Source organism: Salvelinus fontinalis, chromosome 10, assembly GCF_029448725.1.
Source record: "Salvelinus fontinalis isolate EN_2023a chromosome 10, ASM2944872v1, whole genome shotgun sequence".
NCBI lineage: Eukaryota > Metazoa > Chordata > Actinopteri > Salmoniformes > Salmonidae > Salvelinus > Salvelinus fontinalis.
Genome location: NC_074674.1, coordinates 47248114 through 47275774, shown reverse-complemented (window position 1 = coordinate 47275774; position 27661 = coordinate 47248114). Strand labels below are relative to the sequence as shown.

General features: G+C 41.0%; 1 protein-coding gene across 1 annotated transcript; it reads left to right on the top strand.

Annotated features, from left to right (window-relative positions):
* Positions 1-1308: 1308 nt before the first annotated feature.
* Positions 1309-27661, top strand: LOC129863315 (sialoadhesin-like). The gene is made up of 20 exons (XM_055935205.1): positions 1309-1702; positions 1949-2293; positions 2417-2632; positions 2793-3113; positions 3920-4141; positions 8296-8637; positions 9146-9397; positions 9483-9761; positions 9915-10190; positions 13466-13729; positions 14025-14297; positions 14478-14741; positions 15225-15497; positions 15674-15949; positions 22607-22876; positions 22993-23256; positions 26691-26954; positions 27126-27216; positions 27298-27361; positions 27457-27661. Exons 1-20 carry the CDS (start codon positions 1648-1650, stop codon positions 27652-27654), a joined length of 4809 nt encoding a protein of 1602 aa, XP_055791180.1. The 5' UTR covers positions 1309-1647; the 3' UTR covers positions 27655-27661.

Genomic DNA, 27661 nt, shown 5'->3' with positions numbered 1-27661 from the left:
TGCTGCATCAGATGACCTGGCCTCCACAATCACCCGACCTCAACCCAATTGAGATGGTTTGGGATAAGTTGGACCGCAGAGTAAAGGAAAAGCAGCCAACAAGTGCTCAGCATATGTGGGAACTCCTTTAAGACTGTTGGAAAAGCATTCCTCATGAAGCTGGTTGAGAGAATGCCAAGAGTGTGCAAATCTGTCATAAAGGCAAAGGGTGGCTACTTTGAAGAATCTAAAATATTTGTTTAACACTTTTTAGGTTCCGACATGATTTCATATGTGTTGTTTCATAGTTTTGATGTCTTCACTATTATTCTACAATGTAGAAAATTGTAAAAAATTGTTTAAAAAAACAGTGTCATACGTGTTGATCCAGAGCATCCCAAACGTGCTCAATGGGTGACATGTCTGGTGAGAATGCAGGCCATGGAAAAAGCGGGACATTTTCAGCTTCCAGGAATTGTGTAGAAATCCTTGTGACATGAAGCCGTGCATTATCATGCTGAAACAGGAGGTGATGGCGGCGGATGAATGGCATGACAATGGGCCTCAGGATCTCGTCACGGTATCTCTGTGCATTCAAATTGCCATTGATAAAATGGCCCGGCTTTTTTAACACATATGATAAGTGATTTACAGAAAACTAAGATCTGAGGAGAGTACACAGGGAGTATCTCTTCAGATGATCTGTCTATGTGATCAAAATCCCTGATACAGGTCCACTCACATTAATATGGGCAGAATAGGTGTTTTTGCCCGGGGTCAAACTTGTCAAAATTCCATATTGATACAGAAACCCTAAACAATGATTTAGATGAATTAAGAACAAGTTTATTGACATAGTCATGAAACATTTGAAGAATTTAATAAACGGGCTATGATAAAAAATATGCCTCTGGGGTCAAAATGAGCCCAGTCGGTAGTATGAGGGTTAAGAATCCCTGTAAATTCCAGCCAACACGTTGTATTGGATCTGTATAAAGACCACTTTGAAAATGGGCTGCATTTTGCCTCTTGACATTTTTTCAGGCACAAATGAAGAAATGCAACTAGCTATGTGGTCACATTTTATATTTAGATACATAAAATACAGTACATCTTTTTTCTGACATGCTGTTGATGCATGTTATTGTCTTAAATCCCTGACTAGGCTACTTTAAAAATGTGTCAATCAACTACAGAACTCACACTTCTTGTTTCTATGCCCTGCTACGCCAGTAAGTTGACTCACTGTACAATACCTCTCTCCTTCACTCTGTAAGTACCGCTACAGTATATTATATAGTTTAGTTTTTTATGTTATTATTATTATCATTGTTATTATTTTATGTTTTAGCCATAAATCACATGGTATGACTTACTGAATCATTTAACTTTTTGTTTAGTTTTGAGCTGTGCTTAGGTTGTTACATCAGGGCCAGTATCATGAAGTGTCTCAAAGCAGGAGTGCTGATCTAAGATCAGGTCCCCCTGGTCCATATAATAATGATCTAAAAAGTCTAAACTGGTCCTAGATCAGCTCTCCTAGTCTACTCTGAGACACAGTGTGAATATGGACCCTGGACTGGTTTAATGTATCAGGTGGAGTTATTCACCAGCTATAGAGTGAGTTGTTGTTTATGTTTCTAAGACTGCAGGGTGGGAGATGCAACAATGGCCTTGAGAACAGCAGGAAGTGTGTTGGTGGTCTTTCTCTGGTCTGTAGCAGGTATGGTCTCATTCATAACTGTTTTAGTAATGTTATCTTAATGTTATTCTGGTGTGTTCAGTGGCATCGTCTGTTAGGCATTTATCTTTCACACCTCACTGAGTGATGCTTACGTGTGGTTTCCATTCACACTCAACTCAGAAACTACAGTACGGCAACAAAGTGTGGAAAAACCCTACTGTCAGTGTAAGCCAATAGACCTATGCTTAATGTAATATCCTTGTGTTATGTGACTGTGTGTTTCAGTTGTACTGGGTCAGGATGGCTGGAGTGTTACATACACCACTCAGAGTATCTGTACCTTGAAGGGGTCAACAGTGGAGATGTCCTGCTCTTACACATATCCCAGTGGTACAGTCACAAAAACCTTCTGGTTCACTGAAAATGATGCTGAGGGGAATCCTGTGAGTCTGAGTGATGACGCAGACTATAAAGGTCGTGTGACGTATCATAAAGATAACAAGAATGACTGCACTCTGACAATCACAGACCTGAGAGAGAGTGACTCAGCTACGTACAAGTTCAGATTTATAACAGATCAGACCGGAGGGAGATTTACTGGCAACCCTGGAGTCACTCTGTCTGTCACAGGTACAGTGATATTCTTCTGTCAATTTAGTTCTGGAAATTGTAGTGTTTTGTCTTCAAAAAAGAAACGTCATGTGACTAGAATAGATGTCAGTAATGGTTGTAATGTGTTATGTCCTCCTTCAGACCTGCAGGTGAAGGTGACTCCTTATTCAGTTTTATCAGCGTGGAAGACACTGACCTGCACCACCTGTGTTCTGACTGGTAACCCCACCTACATCTGGTACAAGAACGGACAGATAGTAACTGACAACACTTCCCCCTATTCAGTCTACCCTGATGCTGCAGACAGCTACTCCTGTGCTGTACAATCCAATGAGGCTCTTCACTCTCCTGCAGTGTGTGAGTGTGGCTTCAACTCAGTATTCTAGTATAACTTTTGAAGTTTATCTATTCTGTCTGCTAAACAGTCCTCACAGTCTTCTAACATAACTGTAACACAGGATTATTGCAGCTCATGATTGTATTGTATAAGTAATGCCCTCTTGTCATTATGTTTCAGGTGTTCAGGATCAGAGCTGCAACAGAGTAACTTATACTGACAAGAGTATCTGTGCCTTGAAGGGGTCATCAGTGGACATATCCGGTATTTATTCCAGTCATCATCCGATCAAAACAACATTCTGGTTTAGAAGTGATAAGTCAGCCCCTGAGGACCTAACCAGAGACCCAGAGTATGCAGGTCGGGCCCTGGAGAGCCTTCCCTCCACCCTGAGAATCACAGATCTGAGAGAGAGCGACTCAGCTGAGTATAAATTCATATTCAACACAGAAACCTCAGGATGGGGATACAGCTTCCCTGGAACAACTCTGACTGTCACAGGTAAAACTACACTTACATAACATTATGATATACTGGTAATACTACACTTACAGAACATGATGATATACTGGTAATGCTACACTTACAGAACATGATGATATACTGGTAATACTACACTTACAGAACATGATGATATACTGGTAATTCTACACTTACAGAACATGATGATATACTGGTAATACTACACTTACAGAACATGATGATATACTGGTAATACTACACTTACAGAACATGATGATATACTGGTAATGCTACACTTACAGAACATTATGATATACTGGTAATACTACACTTACAGAACAATATGATAATACTGGTAATGCTACACTTACAGAACATTATGATATACTGGTAATGCTACACTTACAGAGCATTATGATATACTGGTAATACTACACTTACAGAACATTATGATATACTGGTAATACTACACGTACAGAATTGTATAATATACTGGTAGTATTATAGAACATTATGATATACTGGTAGTACTATATTTACATAACATTATTCTATAGTGTAACTACTTTACCTCTAGTAGTATTGGGGCGGCAGGTAGCCTAGTGGTTAAAGCATTAGGCCAGTAACTGAAAGGTTGCTGGATCGACTCCCTGAGCTGATAAGGTAAAAAATATGTTGTTCTACCCCTGAACAAGGCAGTTAACCTCTGTTCCCTGGTAGGCCGCAATTGTAAATAAGAATTTGTTCTCAACTGACTTGCCTAGTAAAATAAAGGTATAATAAATACAAATTAGGTGGAAATATTGAGGGTTGTTCTTTTATGTTTTTATTCTCTCCTCATTCAGACCTGCAGGTGAAGGTGACTCCTGCTACAGAGGGACAGAGGACATTGACCTGTAGCACCACCTGCAGTCTGACTGACAACCCCAACCCCACCTACATCTGGTACAAGAACGGACAACGTCTAGATGAGCCCACATCCCTGCAATACTCTGTCAATAATTCTTATTCAGACAGTTACTCCTGTGCTGTAAAAGGCCATGAGGATATCCAAGCTCCTGCAGTGTGTGAGTGTGAATGCAATTAGTTCTCTACTTAACAAGTATCAATCATTTAAGGCCAACGAGAAGGGACACATTACATAGAAATGACAACGTCATACACTCTTAGAAAATAAGGATACAGTATTTTTCCCTGGGGTACAAAAATATAAAAATACACATCATGTACCTTCAAAGGTACACATAATAATCTCACATGGTACTGTTAGGTGCCTATTAGGGTACATGTGAGGATAAAGAGTTGAATGATACATCTTTGTACCCCATATTTTAAATATAAAGGTACAATAATCGGTAAAACTTTACTTGATAAAAAAATCAATGTTGACCATATTAAATTATCATTGTAATTGCGCACCTATTGATGTCAGACATGCACCCAACCCAATGCTCTGTTGCTGATGACTGGGATGAATGCAGGAGCAGATTTCAGGAGCAGGATAAGACACCCTCTTTTGACTGATGACTGATATAAGGGAAATACGTGACAGGCCTGTCTGGCTTATATGATTATGATGGTCATAATGCTTCCTGACAGTGTCATAAAGTGTATTTTCTTCTTCCAAGTAAAGTGACACAGGATGGTCATAATGCTTCCTGACAGTGTCATAAAGTGTATTTTCTTCTTCCAAGTAAAGTGACACAGGATGGTCATAATGCTTCCTGACAGTGTCATAAAGTGTATTTTCTTCTTCCAAGTAAAGTGACACAGGATGGTCATAATGCTTCCTGACAGTGTCATAAAGTGTATTTTCTTCTTCCAAGTAAAGTGACACAGGATGGTCATAATGCTTCCTGACAGTGTCATAAAGTGTATTTTCTTCTTCCAAGTAAAGTGACACAGGATGGTCATAATGCTTCCTGACAGTGTCATAAAGTGTATTTTCTTCTTCCAAGTAAAGTGACACAGGATGGTCATAATGCTTCCTGACAGTGTCATAAAGTGTATTTTCTTCTTCCAAGTAAAGTGACACAGGATGGTCATAATGCTTCCTGACAGTGTCATTACATGTTTTTGATACAAGTTATGGAAAATGTGATGGAAAAAACATGACTGTAAATAATTCAGTACAACAACAAAGGATTTAAGAGACAAACTTCCAAATGAAAGGAAACTTCTTGGCAGGGAATTTTTTTAATTTAATAAATGTTACTGTCGGTGTCATAACCAGCCATAAAGTAACGCAATATATGTCACAAAAGGTGTCAATATATGCCTCATGACAGTGTTCTCCATATTATGACAGGTTATGACAAGTTATGTCAGCTGTTATGACATATTATGACATGGTTATCACTGTGTCATAAAGTGTTAGGACACTGGGTGTCAAGGAAAGTATTACCCAATCATCACACTCTCACTCTCAAATTAAGGTCTACAGTGTGAAGGTGCATTTCTGTTTCCCAGGGTACAAACATATTTTGTGTACCCTAAATACCCTTAAAGTACAATTATGAATCTTTGCCACCTAAAATGAGGTAGATTTTTGTTACTGGGGTGGCACTCTAAAAAGGCAAATTTGTACCATCATTATTATCATCATTATATTTCCCTGCATGCTCTACTGCAGGGTGATCAAAATGCTATGCTATGCTAAAATAAATAACGTACATTTTTCTAAACTAATCCAATCAGCTTTGTTAGATTTTTTTTCACCCGTTACTAAAATGGTTATTCCAGTTTAAATGGCTTAGGTAGTCTCCTCACAATGTTCCTAAACCTGACAGTCATCATGAATGCAGATGGCGTATGAATAATATTCACACTGTTGGATATCCTAACTTTGGCTGGATTCCAATAGGAATGACAAATCACAATGCAAGCCAGCTTTTTCAGAAATCCCGGTTGGAAGATTTCTGAAACGGGGGAAAATTTGTTAAAATCTGGGAATTTGGGGAAAGGGACTTGATTTTTTCAAGCCTACTTGCAGGCCTGATGTGGCCTGTACACCACGAATTTCAAGCCACTTTATTAGAGTAAAACTAGTCTTCAAAATAAGGCCTCATGAGATATGTAATGTATTGTCATAAAGAGTTTAATTTTAATAATATACGCCTAGGAACTCAGGACTGAAAATGTACGAATTCAACAACCGTGTCTCCGTCACTAACAAGTAACTCTACAATTCACTCAAAAACTGGATAATGATATTGGAGGCATGGCTTAGTGGGGGCTTGGTGTTCAGATAGTTATTTTTGGCCACCCATGAGTGGAAGTGTTGTACTAGTTTAAGTGATCTATGGTAGAGGTACAGTTTTGCCACAGACAAGGAACAAATGGCTTTGCAATGCTTTTGTACCTGTGGCAAAAGGTACAATCTGTGTTATGAACTGGGGTACAATCATGTACAGTACCAGTCAAAACTTTGGACACACCTTCTCAATCAAGGGTTTTTCTTTATCTGTACTATGTTCTACATTGTAGAATAATGTGTGCAAAGCTGTCATCAAGGCAAAGGGTGGCTACTTTGAAGAATCTCAAATATAAAATATATTTTGATTTGTTTAACACTGTTTTGTTTACTACATGATTCAACGTGATATTTCATAGTTTTGACGTCTTCACTATTATTATACAATGTAGAAATTAGTAAAAAGAAAAGAAAAACCCTTGAATGAGTAAGTGTGTCTAAACTTTTGACTGGTACTGTACCTAGAACCAGTGGTGGTTCGAGCTTGTATGGCTCCCTGGGTGAACACTCAAAAATAAGTAACAAAGACAAATATAAACAAATTGTAGTATTTAAATACAAATAAAAATGAAAATAAAATTATTACACTATTACCCTATTGCTAACAAAAAACTCACAAATAAAACTAAATTGCACAAATCCTATATCACACAAATACACAAATAGAATAACACTCTTATAAAGAAGATAACCTGATTATTACACTGTTGTACGTCAAACAAGAAACACACAAGCTAAATTACACAACTAAGTGCATTACTAATTGCATTTGTACTGTTCAAAGTTAGAGGTGCGCAACTCCGACAAGGTTAATTGACCCACAGTCCCACACGGTGACATGATATCATTGACGTGACGTGCAAATGAGCGATAGAAATTCCGATCGCGCAAATGTCACCATTCAGAATATAATTTTTATTTTTTTGTTTTGTGCGGGTTCCCCGTGCCGCCCTCGGCGAGATGCCGCCCCGGGTGGCTGCCCATGTCGCCTATACCTAAATCCGCCCCTGTCTATAACTAGTCATGGAGAAACAAAGGTTCCTGAAGCATTGAGGTTTTTCAGCCAATTGTGTCGAAAATAGTTTCATAAATCAAGGCTTTGATTAACAGAGGGTACACTGGTGGCACCTGCTGGTCCAAATTATTTAGAGCAGCTAAATGATTATTGTTGACGCCCCACACCCCATATAGCGTATGCAGTGTAGCCTTTATGTCTTCTACCAAACCAATACCAAACTAACCAGGTGGTTGTTCGACGAAACCAAGATTCGGACGTCATTGATCATGTGCTTCTGATAAAGTGAAACAGGCATCGGCACACTGCTTCGAAATACACCGCTTAGCTATTTCTACACATGCCTCGGAGCTATGTTATCAAACGTAACATCACCACTTATAACTAAAAGTACAAAGGAGGACCTTACAGGGTACCTATCACGCCCTGACCCATAGTTTGCTTTGTATGTTTCTATGTTTTGTTTGGTCAGGGTGTGATGTGAGTGGGCATTCTATGTTGTATGTCTAGTTTGTCTGTTTCTATGTGTTTGGCCTGATATGGTTCTCAATCAGAGGCAGGTGTTAGTCGTTGTCTCTGATTGGGAGCCATATTTGGGTAGCCTGTTGTGTCATTGTGGGTTGTGGGTGATTGTTCCTGTTCCAGTGTTTGTTCACCATACGGGACTGTTTCGTCTTCGTTCATTTGTCGGTTTATTGTTTTTGTTGTTTGTTTCAAGTATTCTAATTAAAATGAATACTCACCATGCTGCATCTTGGTCCTCCTCTCTTTCGCATAACGACGAACGTTACAGTACCACCCCAGAGACAAGGGGTTGTACCCTTTTAGCAACAAATGTAAAACTTTATTTCTGAGTGTAGATATATGTCTATATTTAATTTTCATTTTAAATGAACCTAAAACATTTAGTCTCATTTTGATTTCAGGAATTGATCAGTTACATTTTGTTTCAGGTGTTCGGGGTGAGAGCTGTATGAATGTGACTTACACCCATCAGAGTATCTGTGCTTTGAAAGGGTCAACAGTGGACATATCCTGCTCTTACACACATCCCAGTTGGCATAACGTCACAGAAGTATCCTGGTTCAACAAATGGGAGTCTGGAGTTACTACAGACCTGATCCAGGACTCAGAGTATGCAGATCGTGTGGAATACCATCGACAAACAGACAAGGACTCCACTCTAAAAATCACAGACCTGAGAGAAAGAGACTCAACTGAGTACAAGTTCAGATTTAAAACAGTTAATGCAGAATGGGGATATACCTTCTCTGGAACAACTCTGTCTGTCACAGGTGTGTACTGTATATTCTACACTCTTAGAAAAAAAGGTGCCATGTAGAACCTAAAAAGGCTATTTGGCTGTCCTCATAGGAGAACCCTTTGAAGAACAGTTTTGGGATCCATGTAGAACCCTTCTACGTGGAACTCAAAATGGTTCTACCTGAAACAGAAAAGAGTTCTATCCGGAACCAAAATAGGGTTATCTTATGGGGATAGTTGAAGAACCCTGTTTTTCTAAGACTATATACATTAACTGATTTATGTTGTATTTCCCGTGTGGGTCCCGTGTGGCTCAGTTGGTAGAGCATGGCGCTTGCAACGCCAGGGTTGTGGGTTCAATTCCCACAGGGGGACCAGGATGAATATGTATGAACTTTCCAATTTGTAAGTCGCTCTGGATAAGAGCGTCTGCTAAATGACTTAAATGTAATGTAAATGTAAATGTATTTATCTGGCCTAATAACAGGAGAAAATAACCAGAGAAAATATGTAATTTACTCTTTATTCACAATCTTTCAGGTCTGCAGGTGGAGATGACTCCTGCCACAGTGACAGAGGGACAGAGCGTGACACTGGCCTGTAGGACCGTCTGTACTCTGACTGACAACCCCAACCCCTCCTACATCTGGTACAAGAAAGGCCAGCGTCTCACCAACCAAAATAACAGCCTGATCCTCAACCCAGTCAGCAGTGAGGATGCAGGCAGATACTCCTGTGCTGTAGAAGGCTCTGAGGATCTCCACTCTCCTGAAGAGACTCTTACTGTCAAATGTGAGGATTTTTATTGTATTCTTTACTAAATAGCATCATCACTTAGGTCCTTACTGCATGTGCTTATACTCTTTCTGTCATTCAGATGGCCCAAAGAACACACTGGCATCAATCCATCTCTCTGATGAAATAGTGGAGGGCAGTTCAGTGACTCTGACCTGCATCAGTGATGCCAACCCACCTGTGGACAAATACACCTGGTACAAGAAGATTGGAGCCCACTATCAGTCTTTCTCCAATGGAAACACAGAACCACAACATGTCTTCATTCATATCCAGTCATCTGACACTGGAGAGTACTACTGCGAGGCCCGGAATGAGATGGGGACAGATAGGTCTGAGTCTATCAACATCGATGTGAAATGTGAGTAAAGTACAGCTCAGTGTTGAAATCAGTTTAAATATTAATTAATCCATAAAGCATAACACAGCCCAAATCGTTTCCTTTGAATGTTTTGTGTAAGTGAATTACCTTTTGGATAGTTATTTGACTGAACTCATGTTTCTTTTACACCAGATGGCCCAAAGAGCACCTCAGTGTCAGTCAGTCCCTCTGGTGAAATAATGGAGGGCAGTTCAGTGACTCTGACCTGCAGCAGTGATGCCAACCCACCTGTGCAGAGTTATGCCTGGTACAAGAATGAAAGTGTCTATCAGAGTATCTTCTATGGGAACACAGAATCACAGCAGGTTTTCAGCCAAATCAAGTCGTCTGACACTAGACAGTACTACTGTTGGGTCTCGAATGGAATTAGTACAGACAGGTCTCCATCTTTAGACATCGATGTTAAATGTGAGTAGAACATGTAAGTAGCTCAGTGTTTGAATGTTAGCCTCGGAGAAGAAAAGGGGGGAGGGGTGGGTGTCTTTGTTAACAACAGCTGGTATGTGTTCTCTAATGTGAAGGAAGTCTTTCTCGCCTGAGTTAGAATACCCCAAGCTGCAGACCATACTATTTACCAAGAGAGTTTTCATCTCTATTTTTCGTAGCTGTCTATTTACCACCACAAACCGATGCTGACACTAAAACCACACTCAATGAGCTGTATAGGGCCTTAAGCAAACAAGAAAAAGAACATCAGGAAGTGATGCTTCTCATGGCTGGTGATGTCCAACTAGAGGCGACATAACTCTAGATTACCATTACTTCACACACAGAAATGCATACAAGGCTCTTCCTCGCCCTCCTTCAGGCAAATCTGACCATAACTCTATACTCCTGATTCCTGCTTCAAATATAAAACTCAATCAGGAAGTTCCAATGACGTGCTCAATACGAAAGTGGTCTGATGAAGTGGAAGCTAAGCTACAGGACTGTTTTGCTAGCACAGACTGGAATGTGCTTCAGGATTAATCCGATAACATTGAGGAGTTTATCACATCAGTCACCGGTTTCACTAATAAGTGCACCAGTGACTTAATCCCCCCAGTGACCGTACGTACATATCCTTACCAGAAGCCATTGATTGCAAGCAACATGCATACTGAGCTAAAGGCTGGAGCAACCACTTTCAAGGAGCAGGACACTAATCCAGATGCTTATAAGAAATCCTGTTACGACCTCCGACGAGCCATCAAACAGGCAAAGCGTCATTCCAGGACGAAGATCGAATCGTACTATGTCGGCTCTGACACTCGTCGGATGTGGCAGGGTTTGAAAACTATCACGGATTACAAAGGGAAACCCAGCCGTGATCTGCCTAGTGACGTGAACCTACCAGACGAGCTAAATACCTTCTATGCTCGCTTCGAGGAATGCAATACTGTACCATACATGAGAGAACCAGCTGTTCCGGATGACTCTGTGATCTCGCTCACCTTCGCTGATGTGAGTAAGACTTTTAAACAGGTTAACATTCACAAGGCTGCCGGGCCGGACGGCCGTGGAGCTCAGAGCATGCGCGGGCCAGCTGGCAAGTGTCTTCACTGACATTTTCAACCTCTCCCTGACCCAGTTTGTAATACCTACTTGTTTCAAGCAGACCACCATAGTCCCTGTACCCAAGAACCCCAAAATAACCAGTCTAAATTGTTACTACCCTGTAGCACTTACATCTGTGGCCATGAAATGCTTTGAAAGGCTGGTCATCACTCACATCACATCCCAGACACAAAGTACGCACTCCAATTTGCATACCGCTCCAACAGATCCGCAGCTGATGCAATCTCTAATGCACTCCACACAGCCCTCTCCCACATAGACAAGAGGAACACCTATGTTAGAATGCTGTTCATTGACTACAGATCAGCGTTCAACACCATAGTACTCTCCAAGCTCATCACTAAACTCAGGACCCTGTGACTGAACACCTCCCTCTGCAACTGGATTGTAGACTTCCTGACGGGCCGCCCCCAGGTGGTGAGGGTAGGTAGCAACACAGCCACCATCCGCCTCAACACAGGGGCCCATCATGGATGAGTGCTTAGTCCCCTACTGTACTCCCTGTTTATCCACGACTGCATGGCCTCACACGACTCCAACGCCATCATTACGTTTACTGACGACACAACAGTGGTAGGCCTGATCACCAACGATGATGAGACAGCCTATAGGGAGGAGATTAGTGACTTGGCAGTGTGGTGCCAGGACAACATCCTCTCCCTCAATGTGAGCAAGACAAATAAGCTGAACGTGGACTACAGGAAATGGATTGCCGAGCACGCCCCTTCCACATCGACGGGGGCTGTACTGTAGTTGAGAGGGTCAAGAGCTTCAAATTTCTAGGTGTCCACATCACTGTAAGTAATTAACATGGTCCACACACACCAACACAGTCTTGAAGAAGGCGCGACAAATAAAAGATTTGTCATGGACCCTCAGATCTTCCAAAAGTTCTTCAGCTTCAGCATTGAGAGCATCTTGACTGGCAGCATCACTGCTTGGTATGGTAACTGCTTGGCATCCAACCGCAAGGTCCCTGCCATTCAGGACCTCTATACCGGGCAGTGACAAAGAAAGGCCCTAAAAATGATCAAAGACTCTGGTCACCCAAGTGATAGAATGTTCTCATCGCTATCGCATGGCAAGCTGTACCGATGCACCAAGTCTGAAACCAACAGGACCCTGAATAGTTTCTACCCCCATGCCATGATACTCCTAAATAATGTAGTTAACCAAATAGCTTCCCGGACTATTAGCATTGACCGTTTTTGCAATCTTTTGACTCATCACATACGCCGCTGCTACTGTTTATTTTCTATCCTGTTTCTTATTCAATAGGATGCCACCTTTCCAACAAGTCAATTTGTCAACTTTCTGACCTGCTAGAGCTGCCACGGCCAACTGTATGTGCTGTTATTGTAAAGAGGAAATGTCTAGGAGCAGCAACAGCTCAGCCGCTAAGTGGTAGGCCACACAAGCTCACAGAACGGGAAATTCTTACGCTACAGCATACAATGACATTCAAAACGATTCTGTGCTTCCAACTTTGTGGCAACAGTTTGGGGAAGGCCCTTTCCTGTTTCAGCATGACAATGCCCACGTGCACAAAGTTAATTCCATACAGAAATGGTTTGTCAAAATCGGTGTAGAAGAACTTGACCGGCCTGCACAGAGCCCTGACTTCAACCTCATCGAACACCTTCAACCTCATCGAAAAATTGAAACGCTGACTGTGAGCCAGGCCTAATCCCCCAACATGAGTGCCCAACTTCACTAATGCTCTCGTGGCTGAATGGAAGCAAAACCCTGCAGCAATGATCCAACATCTAGTGGAAAGCCTTCCCAGAAGAGTGGAGGCCTAAAGAATATATAGTGGAGGTGGTTCAGTGAACTACGCTTGCATAATGAGAGGCCTAACCCTTACCTGAAGCGTACAACCATTCGCTAATAACTAGCTTTTAGCGCAGTGGGCTAACACAGTCTTGAAACATGTAGACAACCAGTGTTCAGCATCTGGTTGGTCACATAAAGCATCTTTCCAAATGTGTTTCTTTTAATGTTTTGACCAGTTAATGTTCTCTGACCTGTCACTGTCATGTTTTCTTTGATTCGTCTGATAACTGATGCAAGGTCTTGATTGCACTATTGTCACATGATAACCCCCTCCACACATTATTCCTTACCAGATGCCCCCAAAAGCACCTCAGTGTCAGTCAGTCCCTCTGGTGAAATAGTGGAGGGCAGTTCAGTGACTCTGACCTGCATCAGTGATGCCAACCCACCTGTGGACAAATACAGCTGGTACAAGAAGAACGTGACCGTACGAAAAGCATCAGGACAGAGTTACAGCATCACTAACATCAGCTCTGAGGACAGAGGAGAATACTACTGTGAGGCTGAGAATAAATATGGACGTCTCAACTCTTCCCCTGTATTTGTGGACGTTCAGTGTAAGTACATCTTTAACGTTTTCCTCATACTTGTAAACTGCTAAAATTATGATAAATCAAGAAACATTTTACTATACAACATCCACATCTCTCAATATGTATTTTCACAATGGGAGTGTAATAATTTCTAACTGACCTGTAAAATCTACTAGTTTAACTTATTCACTAAGTCTAATCTCTTCAGAAAGCCAAGATAAGGTATACACTTGTTGTATTCGGTGCATGTGACAAATAAAGTTTGCTTTGATAATACTATAACCAAGATGTTAATGACTTTATATTGGTCTTTTGTCAGATGACCCAAAGAACACCTCAGTGTCAGTCAGTCCCTCTGGTGAAATAGTGGAGGGCAGTTCAGTGACTCTGACCTGCAGCAGTGATGCCAACCCACCTGTGGACAAATACACCTGGTACAAGAAGATTGGCTATCAGTCTATCTCCTACAGGAACACAGGACTACAGCAAATCTTTAATCATATCCAGTCATCTGACACTGGAGAGTACTACTGTGAGGCCTGGAATGGGATTAAGACAGGGAGGTCTGAGTCAATCAACATCAATGTGAAATGTAAGTAAAGTACAGATCAGTGTTGGAATTTTGGAATCAGTGTCTTTCAATGAAATCAATCATTTTAACTGCATTATACTAAACGATATCATAGCCCAAATCTCTTTATTTTAATGTTTTGTGTAACTGAGTAATCTTTTGGATAGTTCTCTGACTTAACTAATGTTTATTTTACACCAGATGGCCCAAAGAACACCTCAGTGTCAGTCAGTCCCTCTGGTGAAATAGTGGAGCGCAGTTCAGTGACTCTGACCTGCAGCAGTGATGCCAACCCACCTGTGGACAAATACACCTGGTACAAGAAGAACGTAACCTCACCAAAAGCATCAGGACAGAGTTACAGCATCACTAACATCAGCTCTGAGGACAGAGGAGAATACGACTGTGAGGCTGAGAATAGATATGGACGTCTCAACTCTTCCCCTGTATTTGTGGACGTTCAGTGTAAGTACATCTTTGACATTTTAATATACACATCTCCGAATATGTATTTTCACAATGTGAATGTCATTTTTTCAAACTGACCTGTAAAATCTACTGGTTTACTTTATTTGCTAAATCTAATGTTTTCAGAAAGGCAAGATAATATACAGTACAAGTCAATCGTTTGGACACACCTACTCATTCCAGGGTTTTTCTTTATTTTTACTATTTTCTACATTGTAGAATAACAGTGAAGACATCAAAACTGTGAAATAATACATATGGAATATTTTAGTAACCTAAAAAATGTTAAACAAATCAAAATGTATTTTATATTTGAGATACTTCAAAGTAGCAACCCTTTGCCTTTATGAGAGCTTTGCACACTTTTGACATTCTCTCAACAATCTTCATGAGGTAGTCACCTGGAATGCATTTAAAATTAATTAATAGGTGTGCCTTGTTAAAAGTTAATTTGTGGAATTTATAATGGTATTTTATCAGATGGCCCAAAGAACACCTCAGTGTCAGTCAGTCCCTCTGGTGAAATAGTGGAGGGCAGTTCAGTGACTCTGACCTGCAGCAGTGATGCCAACCCACCTGTGGACAAATACACCTGGTACAAGAAGAGTGGCTATCAGTCTATCTCCTACGGGAACACAGGACTACAGCAAATCTTTAACCATATCCAGTCATCTGACACTGGAGAGTACTACTGTGAGGCCTGGAATGGGATTAAGACAGGGAGGTCTGAGTCAATCAACATCGATGTGAAATGTGAGTAAAGTACAGCTCAGTGTTGGAATGTTGGAATCATTTTAATGAAATCAATAATTTGAACTGCATTAATCCTAAACCATATCATAGCCCAAATCTCTTTATTTTATTGTTTTGTGTAAGTGAATAATCTTTTGGATAATTATTTGACTGAACTCATGTTTCTTTTACACCAGATGGCCCAAAGAACACCTCATTGTCAGTCAGTCCCTCTGTTGAAATAATAGAGGGCAGTTCAGTGACTCTTACCTGCAGCAGTGATGCCAACCCACCTGTGAAGCGTTATACCTGGTACAAGAAGAATGTAGATCACAATCAGTTCTCCTATGTGAACACAGGACCACATCTTGTCTTCAACCAAATCAAGTCATCTGCCACTGGAGAGTACTACTGTGAGGCCTGGAATGGGAATAAAACAGGGAGGTCTGAGTCAATCAACATCGATGTGAAATGTGAGTAAAGTACAGATCAGTGTTGGAATATCGGAGAAACTAAAATCTAAAATGATTCAACCATTTGAACGACAATGGTCCTAAAGCATCAGGCACATGTTAGTCCTAGATTCAATCAGTGTTCATCCGCGACAGCCGACACTCACATAGCATCAGGCACATGTCAGTCCTAGATTCAATCAGTGTTCATCCGCGACAGCCGACACTCACATAGCTGGTGTTTTGGCGGTGTTGGAGGTGTAACTGTGATGTAGCTGTCTAATTGGTGAGCAGCTGCTCTTGATCATTATCAGGGAAGACATACCATCCCAGCTGGTCTTTATCATTATCATGAAGACATACCATCCCAGCTGGTCTTTATCATTATCATGAAGACATACCCATCCCAGCTGGTCTTTATCATTATCATGAAGACATACCATCCCAGCTGGCCTTTATCATTATCATGAAGACATACCCATCCTAGCTGGTCTTTATCATTATCAGAAAGACATACCATCCCAGCTGGTCTTTATCATTATCATGAAGACATACCCATCCCAGCTGGTCTTTATCATTATCATGAAGACATACCATCCCAGCTGGTCTTTATCATTATCATGAAGACATACCCATCCCAGCTGGTCTTAATCATTATCATGAAGACATACCATCCCAGCTGGCCTTTATCATTATCATGAAGACATACCCATCCTAGCTGGTCTTTATCATTATCATGAAGACATACCATCCCAGCTGGTCTTTATCATTATCATGAAGACATACCCATCCTAGCTGGTCTTTATCATTATCATGAAGACATACCATCCCAGCTGGTCTTAATCATTATCATGAAGACATACCATCCCAGCTGGTCTTTATCATTATCATGAAGACATACCATCCCAGCTGGTCTTTATCATTATCATGAAGACATACCCATCCCAGCTGGTCTTGATCATTATCATGAAGACATACCCATCCCAGCTGGTCTTTATCATTATAATGAAGACATACCATCCCAGCTGGCCTTTATCATTATCATGAAGACATACCCATCCCAGCTGGTCTTCATCATTATCATGAAGACATACCCATCCCAGCTGCTCTTGATCATTATCATAAAGACGTACCCATCCCAGCTGGTCTTTATAATTATCATGAAGACATACCCATCCCAGCTGGTCTTAATCATTATCATGAAGACATACCATCCCAGCTGGTCTTGATCATAATCATGAAGACATACCATCCCAGCTGGTCTTGATCGTTATCATGAAGACATACCATCCCAGCTGGTCTTTATCATTGTCAGAAAGACATACCATCCCAGCTGGTCTTTATCATTATCATGAAGACATACCCATCCCAGCTGCTCTTGATCATTATCATGAAGACATACCCATCCCAGCTGGTCTTAATCATTATCATGAAGACATACCCATCCCAGCTGGTCTTGATCATTATCATGAAGACATACCATCCCAGCTGGTCTTTATCATTATCAGAAAGACCTACCATCCCAGCTGGTCTTTATCATTATCATAAATACATGCCATCCCAGCTGGTCTTTATCATTACCATGAAGACATACCATCCCAGCTGGTCTTTATCATTATCATGAAGACATACCATCCCAGCTGGTCTTTATCATCATCATGAAGACATACCATCCCAGCTGGTCTTTATCATTATCATGAAGACATACCCATCCCAGCTGGTCTTTATCATTATCAGAAAGGCATACCATCCCAGCTGGTCTTTATCATTATCATGAAGACATACCCATCCCAGCTGGTCTTAATCATTATCATGAAGACATACCATCCCAGCTGGTCTTTATCATTATCAGAAAGACATACCATCCCAGCTGGTCTTTATCATTATCATAAATACATACCATCCCAGCTGGTCTTTATCATTACCATGAAGACATACCATCCCAGCTGGTCTTTATCATTATCATGAAGACATACCATCCCAGCTGGTCTTTATCATCATCATGAAGACATACCATCCCAGCTGGTCTTTATCATTATCAGAAAGACATACCATCCCAGCTGGTCTTTATCATTATCATGAAGACATACCCATCCCAGCTGGTCTTTATCATTATCATGAAGACATACCATCCCAGCTGGTCTTTATCATCATCATGAAGACATACCATCCCAGCTGGTCTTTATCATTATCAGAAAGACATACCATCCCAGCTGGTCTTGATCATTATCATGAAGACATACCCATCCCAGCTGGTCTTTATCATTATCATAAATACATACCATCCCAGCTGGGCTTTATCATTATCATAAATACATACCATCCCAGCTGGTCTTTATCATTATCATGAAGACATACCATCCCAGCTGGTCTTTATCATTATCATAAATACATACCATCCCAGCTGGTCTTTATCATTATCGTGAAGACATACCCATCCCAGCTGGTCTTGATCATTATCAGAAAGACATACCATCCCAGCTGGTCTTGATCATTATCATGAAGACATACCCATCCCAGCTGGTCTTTATCATTATCATAAATACATACCATCCCAGCTGGTCTTTATCATTATCATGAAGACATACCATCCCAGCTGGTCTTTATCATTATCGTGAAGACATACCCATCCCAGCTGGTCTTGATCATTATCATGAAGACATACCATCCCAGCTGGTCTTTATCATTATCATGAAGACATACCATCCCAGCTGGTCTTTATCATTATCATGAAGACATACCATCCCAGCTGGTCTTAATCATTATCATGAAGACATACCATCCCAGCTGGTCTTTATCATCATCATGAAGACATACCATCCCAGCTGGTCTTGATCATTATCATAAAACATACCATCCCAGCTGGTCTTTATCATTATCATGAAGACATACCATCCCAGCTGGTCTTGATCATTATCATAAAGACATACCATCCCAGCTGGTCTTTATCATTATCATGAAGACATACCATCCCAGCTGATCTTAATCATTATCATGAAGACATACCCATCCCAGCTGGTCTTTATCATTATCATGAAGACATACCATTCCAGCTGGTCTTTATCATTATCATGAAGACATACCATCCCAGCTGGTCTTTATCATTATCATTAAGACATACCATCCCAGCTGGTCTATCATTATCATAAATACATGCCATCCCAGCTGGTCTTAATCATTATCATGAAGACATACCATCCCAGCTGGTCTTAATCATTATCATGAAGACATACCATCCCAGCTGGTCTTTATCATTATCGTGAAGACATACCCATCCCAGCTGGTCTTGATCATTATCATGAAGACATACCATCCCAGCTGGTCTTTATCATTATCATGAAGACATACCATCCCAGCTGGTCTTTATCATTATCATGAAGACATACCCATCCCAGCTGGTCTTTATCATTATCCTGAAGACATACCATCCCAGCTGGTCTTAATCAGTATCATAAAGACATACCATCCCAGCTGGTCTTTATCGTCATCATGAAGACATACCATCCCAGCTGGTCTTGATCATTATCATAAAACATACCATCCCAGCTGGTCTTTATCATTATCATGAAGTCATACCATCCCAGCTGGTCTTTATTATTATCATAAATACATACCATCCCAGCTGGTCTTTATCATTATCATAAATACATACCATCCCAGCTGGTCTTTATCATTACCATGAAGACATACCATCCCAGCTGGTCTTTATCATTATCATGAAGACATACCATCCCAGCTGGTCTTTATCATCATCATGAAGACATACCATCCCAGCTGGTCTTTATCATTATCATAAATACATACCATCCCAGCTGGGCTTTATCATTATCATAAATACATACCATCCCAGCTGGTCTTTATCATTATCATGAAGACATACCATCCCAGCTGGTCTTTATCATTATCATAAATACATACCATCCCAGCTGGTCTTTATCATTATCATGAAGACATACCATCCCAGCTGGTCTTTATCATTATCGTGAAGACATACCCATCCCAGCTGGTCTTGATCATTATCATGAAGACATACCATCCCAGCTGGTCTTTATCATTATCATGAAGACATACCATCCCAGCTGGTCTTTATCATTATCAGGAAGACATACCCATCCCAGCTGGTCTTTATCATTATCATGAAGACATACCATCCCAGCTGGTCTTAATCATTATCATGAAGACATACCATCCCAGCTGGTCTTTATCATCATCATGAAGACATACCATCCCAGCTGGTCTTGATCATTATCATATAACATACCATCCCAGCTGGTCTTTATCATTATCATGAAGACATACCATCCCAGCTGGTCTTGATCATTATCATAAAGACATACCATCCCAGCTGGTCTTTATCATTATCATGAAGACATACCATCCCAGCTGATCTTAATCATTATCATGAAGACATACCCATCCCAGCTGGTCTTTATCATTATCATGAAGACATACCATTCCAGCTGGTCTTTATCATTATCATGAAGACATACCATCCCAGCTGGTCTTGATCATTATCATGAAGACATACCATCCCAGCTGGTCTTTATCATTATCAGAAAAACATACCATCCCAGCTGGTCTTTATCATTATCATAAATACATACCATCCCAGCTGGTCTTTATCATTACCATGAAGACATACCATCCCAGCTGGTCTTTATCATTATCATGAAGACATACCATCCCAGCTGGTCTTTATCATTATCATGAAGACATACCATCCCAGCTGGTCTTTATCATCATCATGAAGACATACCATCCCAGCTGGTCTTTATCATTATCAGAAAGACATACCATCCCAGCTGGTCTTGATCATTATCATGAAGACATACCCATCCCAGCTGGTCTTTATCATTATCATAAATACATACCATCCCAGCTGGGCTTTATCATTATCATAAATACATACCATCCCAGCTGGTCTTTATCATTATCATGAAGACATACCATCCCAGCTGGTCTATCATTATCATAAATACATACCATCCCAGCTGGTCTTTATCATTATCATGAAGACATACCATCCCAGCTGGTCTTTATCATTATCATAAATACATACCATCCCAGCTGGTCTTTATCATTATCATAAATACATACCATCCCAGCTGGTCTTAATCATTATCATGAAGACATACCATCCCAGCTGGTCTTTATCATTATCGTGAAGACATACCCATCCCAGCTGGTCTTGATCATTATCATGAAGACATACCATCCCAGCTGGTCTTTATCATTATCATGAAGACATACCATCCCAGCTGGTCTTTATCATTATCATGAAGACATACCATCCCAGCTGGTCTTTATCATTATCATGAAGACATACCCATTCCAGCTGGTCTTTATCATTATCATGAAGACATACCATCCCAGCTGGTCTTGATCATTATAATAAAGCCATACCATCCCAGCTGGTCCTTATCATTATCAGGAAGACATACCCATCCCAGCTGGTCTTTATCATTATCCTGAAGACATACCATCCCAGCTGGTCTTAATCAGTATCATGAAGACATACCATCCCAGCTGGTCTTTATCATCATCATGAAGACATACCATCCCAGCTGGTCTTGATCATTATCATAAAACATACCATCCCAGCTGGTCTTTATCATTATCATGAAGTCATACCATCCCAGCTGGTCTTTATCATTATCATGAAGACATACCATCCCAGCTGGTCTTAATCATTATCATAAAACATACCATCCCAGCTGGTCTTTATCATTATCATGAAGACATACCATCCCAGCTGGTCTTTATCATTATCATGAAGACATACCATCCCAGCTGGTCTTTATCATTATCATGAAGACATACCATCCCAGCTGGTCTTTATCATTACCATGAAAACATACCATCCCAGCTGGTCTTAATCATTATCGTGAAGACATACCCATCCCAGCTGGTCTTGATCATTATCATGAAGACATACCATCCCAGCTGGTCTTGATCATTATCATGAAGACATACCATCCCAGCTGGTCTTGATCTTTATGATGAAGACATACCATCCCAGCTGGTCTTTATCATTATCATGAAGACATACCATCCCAGCTGGTCTTGATCATTATCATGAAGACATACCATCCCAGCTGGTCTTGATCATTATCATGAAGACATACCATCCCAGCTGGTCTTGTTCATTATCATGAAAACATACCATCCCAGCTGGTCTTTATCATTATCATGAAGACATACCATCCCAGCTGGTCTTGATCATTATCATGAAGACATACCATCCCAGCTGGTCTTGATCATTATCATGAAGACAAACTCATCCCACTGGTCTTTATCATTATCATGAAGACATACCCATCCCTCTCCTATTAGAAGTTCACAACGAGAAGGGCAATATAGAAATAATGACGCTCAAATTAAAAAATCATGAATTAAAATAATGAGAATTTATATCAATCTAATTGAGGTGTAGATTACATCTCACATTCCAGTGTTTCAACTTGTAAACAAAGCTGCATGGTATTTCCCTTAATGCGACTCTGTGCAGCCAATGGCAATGTGCTCTTGAGGTATAGTGCCGGGATTTACTTGTGGATTTGACAGCTCTAATGCAGTTCCAACTACGACACCGCCAAAACAACCGCAATGCAGGTGTCGGCTATCGCAGATGTCATAGAATTTAGCCCTTAATGCATTTTTTTTTCAATTATTTACTAGATGGTCCAAAGAACACCTCAGTGTCAGCCCGTCCCTCTGGTGAAATAGTGGAGGGCAGTCCAGTGACTCTGACCTGCAGCAGTGATGCCAACCCACCTGTGCAGATTTACATCTGGTACAAGACGAATGGAGCTGAAACCTCAATGAGACATTCTGGATGGAGTTACAGCATCACTAACATCAGCCCTGCGGACAGAGGAGAATACTACTGTCTGGCAGTGAATGAAGTTGGATGCCAAAGATCAAAGCTTGTTACTCTAAAGGTTTTGTGTAAGTATTGCAGATCCTCTCCATCTTGTACTCGTGTGGTTTAACAGATATATTTTAAAAACTCAAAATGAAAGTATTGTGACAGTACCACTTTGGGACATTCATCTTTTTATCAGGTAAACCAAAGACCACCTCAGTGTCAGTCAGTCCCTCTGGTGAAATAGTGGAGGGCAGTTCAGTGACTCTGACCTGCAGCAGTGATGCCAACCCACCTGTGGACAAATACACCTGGTACAAGAAGAATGGAGGTTCACTGAAAGGATCTGAAAACATCTTCCTCATCACCAACATCAGCTCTGAGGAAAGTGGAGAATACTACTGTGAGGCTGAGAATGAATATGGAGGTCTCAACTCTTCTACCATGTCTGTAGATGTTCAGTGTAAGTACGCCTAACCATCTCATCTTTTAACTTCTTGCAAATATAGGGGGGGGCTGTTTCGACTTAGCATAAATTGGTCTCCAGATTAAACTGCCTAGTACTCAATTCTTGCTCGTACAATATGCATATTATTATTATTATTATTGGATAGAAAACACTCTCTAGTTTCTATAACCATTGGAATTATGTCTCTGAGTGAAACAGAACTCATTCTACAGCACTTTTCATGACAGGGAGTGAGATTTCAGAAATCTTGGCCCCTGTTCCCAGGTCAGTTTTAATGTTCCTGTGAATGCTATGGGGATACAAACACTGCCTACGCCTTCCTCTAGATGTCAGTAAGTGGTGACAATTTGAATGGAGTCGATTGCGCAATCAGGGCCTGTATAAAAGACCAAAGAGCGGAAGTACATGTCTTTTCCTCCCTGCGCTTGGCGCACGATGGACGTCGGACTGGCCTCTTTCCAAGCTTTGGTTTAGCCAGTAATATATCGCCGGTCAGGTTTTTACTCGTTATAGGTGTTAAAAACATCATAAGGTAGTTAATTTAAACCGTTTTATAGCAATTTATATCCGTTTAGTGTGATTTTCTGGCATTTCTTTGTGACGCACTTCCAAGAGCTGGGCTCTTTTCTAGTACATGCCGAACGTTAGTGGCCATTTCGACGGGACAAGAGGACATCGTTCGACCAAAAGACGATTAGACCGGAGAAAGGATACATTGCCCAAGATTCTGATGGGAGTTCAGCTAATAGTAAGAACAATTTATGATGATAAATCGTTGTTCTGTCGAAAAATGTTAAACGCATATTCCTCCATTTTCTTTGGGGTAGCTTTGCTTTGGCGCACCCTGTATTGCACAGTAAGGATAATTTTAAAAATGTAATTCAGCGATTGCATTAAGAACTAATTTGTCTTTCAATCGCTGTCCACCCTGTATTTTTTAGTCAAGTTTATGAGTATTTATTCATTAGACTAGATCACTGTCCAATATGGCGCCCGAAATTTTCTGACCAGCTTGGCTACTTTTCTCATTGTATAACCACGATTTTTGTGGCTAAATATGCACATTTTCGAACAAACTCTATATGTATGTTGTAATATGATGTTACAGGAGTGTCATCTGAAGAATTCTGAGAAGGTTAGTGAAAAAATTAATACATTTTGGTGGTGATAATGCTATCGCTCTTTTGCCTTGAATCAATGCTGGGGTAATGTTTGCACATGTGGTATGCTAATATAACGATTTATTGTGTTTTCGCTGTAAGACACTTAGAAAATCTGAAATATTGTCTGGATTCACAGGATCTGTGTCTTTCAATTACTGTACGCTGTGTATTTTTAAGAAATGTTTTATGATTGGTAATTAGGTAATACACGTTGCTCTCTGTATTTATTCTAGTCGAGTTGTGATGGTGGGTGCAATTGTAAACTATGATTTCTACCTGAAATATGCACATTTTTCTAACAAAACCTATCCTATACAATAAATATGTTATCAGACTGTCATCTGATGAGGTTTTTTCTTGGTTAGTGGCTATCAATATCTTTATTTTGCCGAATTGGTGATAGCTACTGGTGGAGAGAAAAAATGGTGGACAAAGAAAAATGGTGTCTTTTGCTAACGTGGTTAGCTAATAGATTTACATATTGTGTCTTCCCTGTAAAACATTTTACAAATCAGAAATGATTGCTGGATTCACAAGAAGTGGATCTTTCATCTGGTATCTTGGACTTGTGATTGAATGATATTTAGATGCTAGTATTTACTTGTGACGCTATGCTAGCTATGCTATTCAGTTTTTTACTGGTGGGGGAGGTGGGGGGTGCTCCCGGATCCGGGTTTCTGAGTCGGTAGAAGTTTTAATGAGAGAAACACACATATTTATATTTTACTCATACAATCATAAACTCAGCAATAAAAGAAACGTCCCTTTTTCAGGACCCTGTCTTTCAAGATAATTCGCAAAAATCCAAATAACTTCACAGTTCTTCATTGTAAAGGGTTTAAACACTGTTCCCCATGCTTATTCAATGAACCATAAACAATTGATGAGCATGCACCTGTGAAACGGTCGTTAAGACACAAACAGCTTACAGACGGTAGGCAGTTAAGGTCACAGTTATGAAAACTTAGGACACTAAAGAGGCCTTTCTACTGACTCTGAAAAACACCAAAAGAAAGATGCCCAGGTTCCCTGCTCATCTGCGTGAACATGCCTTAGGCATGCTGCAAGGAGGCATGAGGACTGCAGATGTGGCCAGGGCAATAAATTGTGATGTCCGTACTGTGCGACGTCCAAGACAGCGCTACAGGGAGACAGGATGGACAGCTGATCGTCCTCGCAGTGGCAGACCACGTGTAACAACACCTGCACAGGATCGGTACATCCGAACATCACACCTGCGGAACAGGTACAGAATGGCAACAACATCTGCCCGAGTTACACCAGGAACGCACAATCCCTCCATTAGTGCTCAGACTGTACGCAATAGACTGAGAGAGGCTGGACTGCGGGCTTGTAGGCCTATTGTAAGACAGGTCCTCACCTGACATCATCTGCAACAACGTCACCTGTGGGCACAAACACACTGTCGCTGGACCAGACAGGACTGGCAAAAAAGTGCTCTTCACTGACAAGTCGCGGTTTTGTGTCACCAGGGGTGATGGTCAGATTCGCTTTTATCGTCAAAGGAAACAGCGTTACACCGAGGCCTGTACTCTGGAGTGGGATCAATTTGGAGGTGGAGGGTCCGTCATGGTCTGGGGCGGTGTGTCACCGCATCATCGGACTGAGCTTGTTGTCATTGCAGGCAATCTTAACACTGAGCGTTACAGGGAAGACATCCTCCTCCTTCATGTGGTAACCTTCCTGCAGGCTCATCCTGAGATGACCCTCCAGCATGACAATGCCACCAGCCATACTGTTTGTTCTGTGTGTGATTTCCTGCAAGACAGCAATGTCAGTGTTCTGCCATCCCAGCACGTCTGGGACCTGTTGGATCAGAGGGTGAGGGCTAGGTTAATTCTCCCCAGAAATGTCCGGGAATTTGCAGATGCCTTGGTGGAAGAGTCGGGTAACATCTCACAGCAAGAACTGGCAAATCTGGTGCAGTCCTTGAGGAGGAGATGCGCTGCAGTACTTTATATAGGTGGTGTCCACACCAGATACTGACTATTACTTTTGAGTTTGACCCCCCCCCCTGTGTTCAGGGGCACATTATTCAATTTCTGTTAGTCACAAGTCTCTGGAACTTGTTCAGTTTATGAATCTCAGTTGTTGAATCTTATGTTCATACAAATATTTACACGTTAACTGAAAATAAATGCAGTTGACAGTGAGAGGACGTTTCTTTTTTTGCTGAGTTTACCTCCAAGTTCCATAATTCTCCTCATGTAAAACACTGTTTTAAAACACTGTATTGTCCACCAGATGGCCCAAAGAACACCTCAGTGTCAGTCAGTCCCTCTGGTGAAATAGTGGAGCGCAGTTCAGTGACTCTGACCTGCAGCAGTGATGCCAACCCACCTGTGCAGAATTACACCTGGTACAAGAAGAACGTAACCTCACCAGTATTGTCAGGACAGAATTACAACATCACTAACATCAGCTCTGAGGACAGTGGACATTACTATTGTGAGGCCAGGAATAAAATAGCATCTGAGACCTCTACAGCTCTGAAGATCATTGTAGCAGGTAAAGGTTCATCTTCAATACGCACATACACAATTACATGCTTCAATCTAATCTAAATTTGGCTTATTACACTTTACTTTGTGTTGTCTTATACGATTCCCAAGCCTTTAATATGGTATTCTTTTCAGTTTACAACATACCATGTACTCATATCATCCACATTTCTTGTAGGGAAACATATCTCAATTAAGACTGCAGCTGTAGGAACCATAGTTTGTGTTCTGGTTCTCATCCTCTGTCTCTCTGGCTTCATGTGGTTCAGGTGAGTGAACATGTAGCTTTTTAACACTGATTTGTTACTTACTTCATTCATTAATAATTAATAAATGAATGTCCAAAACAGGAAGAAGGCATCCAAATCCACCTCTGGCATAATAGAAACAAGAGACACAGCAGACGAGGGACAGGTGAGTCTGTTGGGATCAGAAGATGACTGTGATGACTGTGTATTCTTTGTGGAACATTTCTACTCCTCATGTTGTCTATACTCTTTCCCCATCAGGGGGACTCTACTCTCCTGTATGACAACGTCTTAGGCATGGCCATGCAGCAGAGACAGCAGTCACCGTCGAGTCAGGATGACATTCACTACACCAGTGTTCACTTCTCTCCCTCTAAAAACCAGGAAGAGCTTTGTACTCCATCGTCCAACTGCCTCAACCCCAGAAACAGGACAAAGATGTCCAGTACGCTGCTGTGAAATTCAA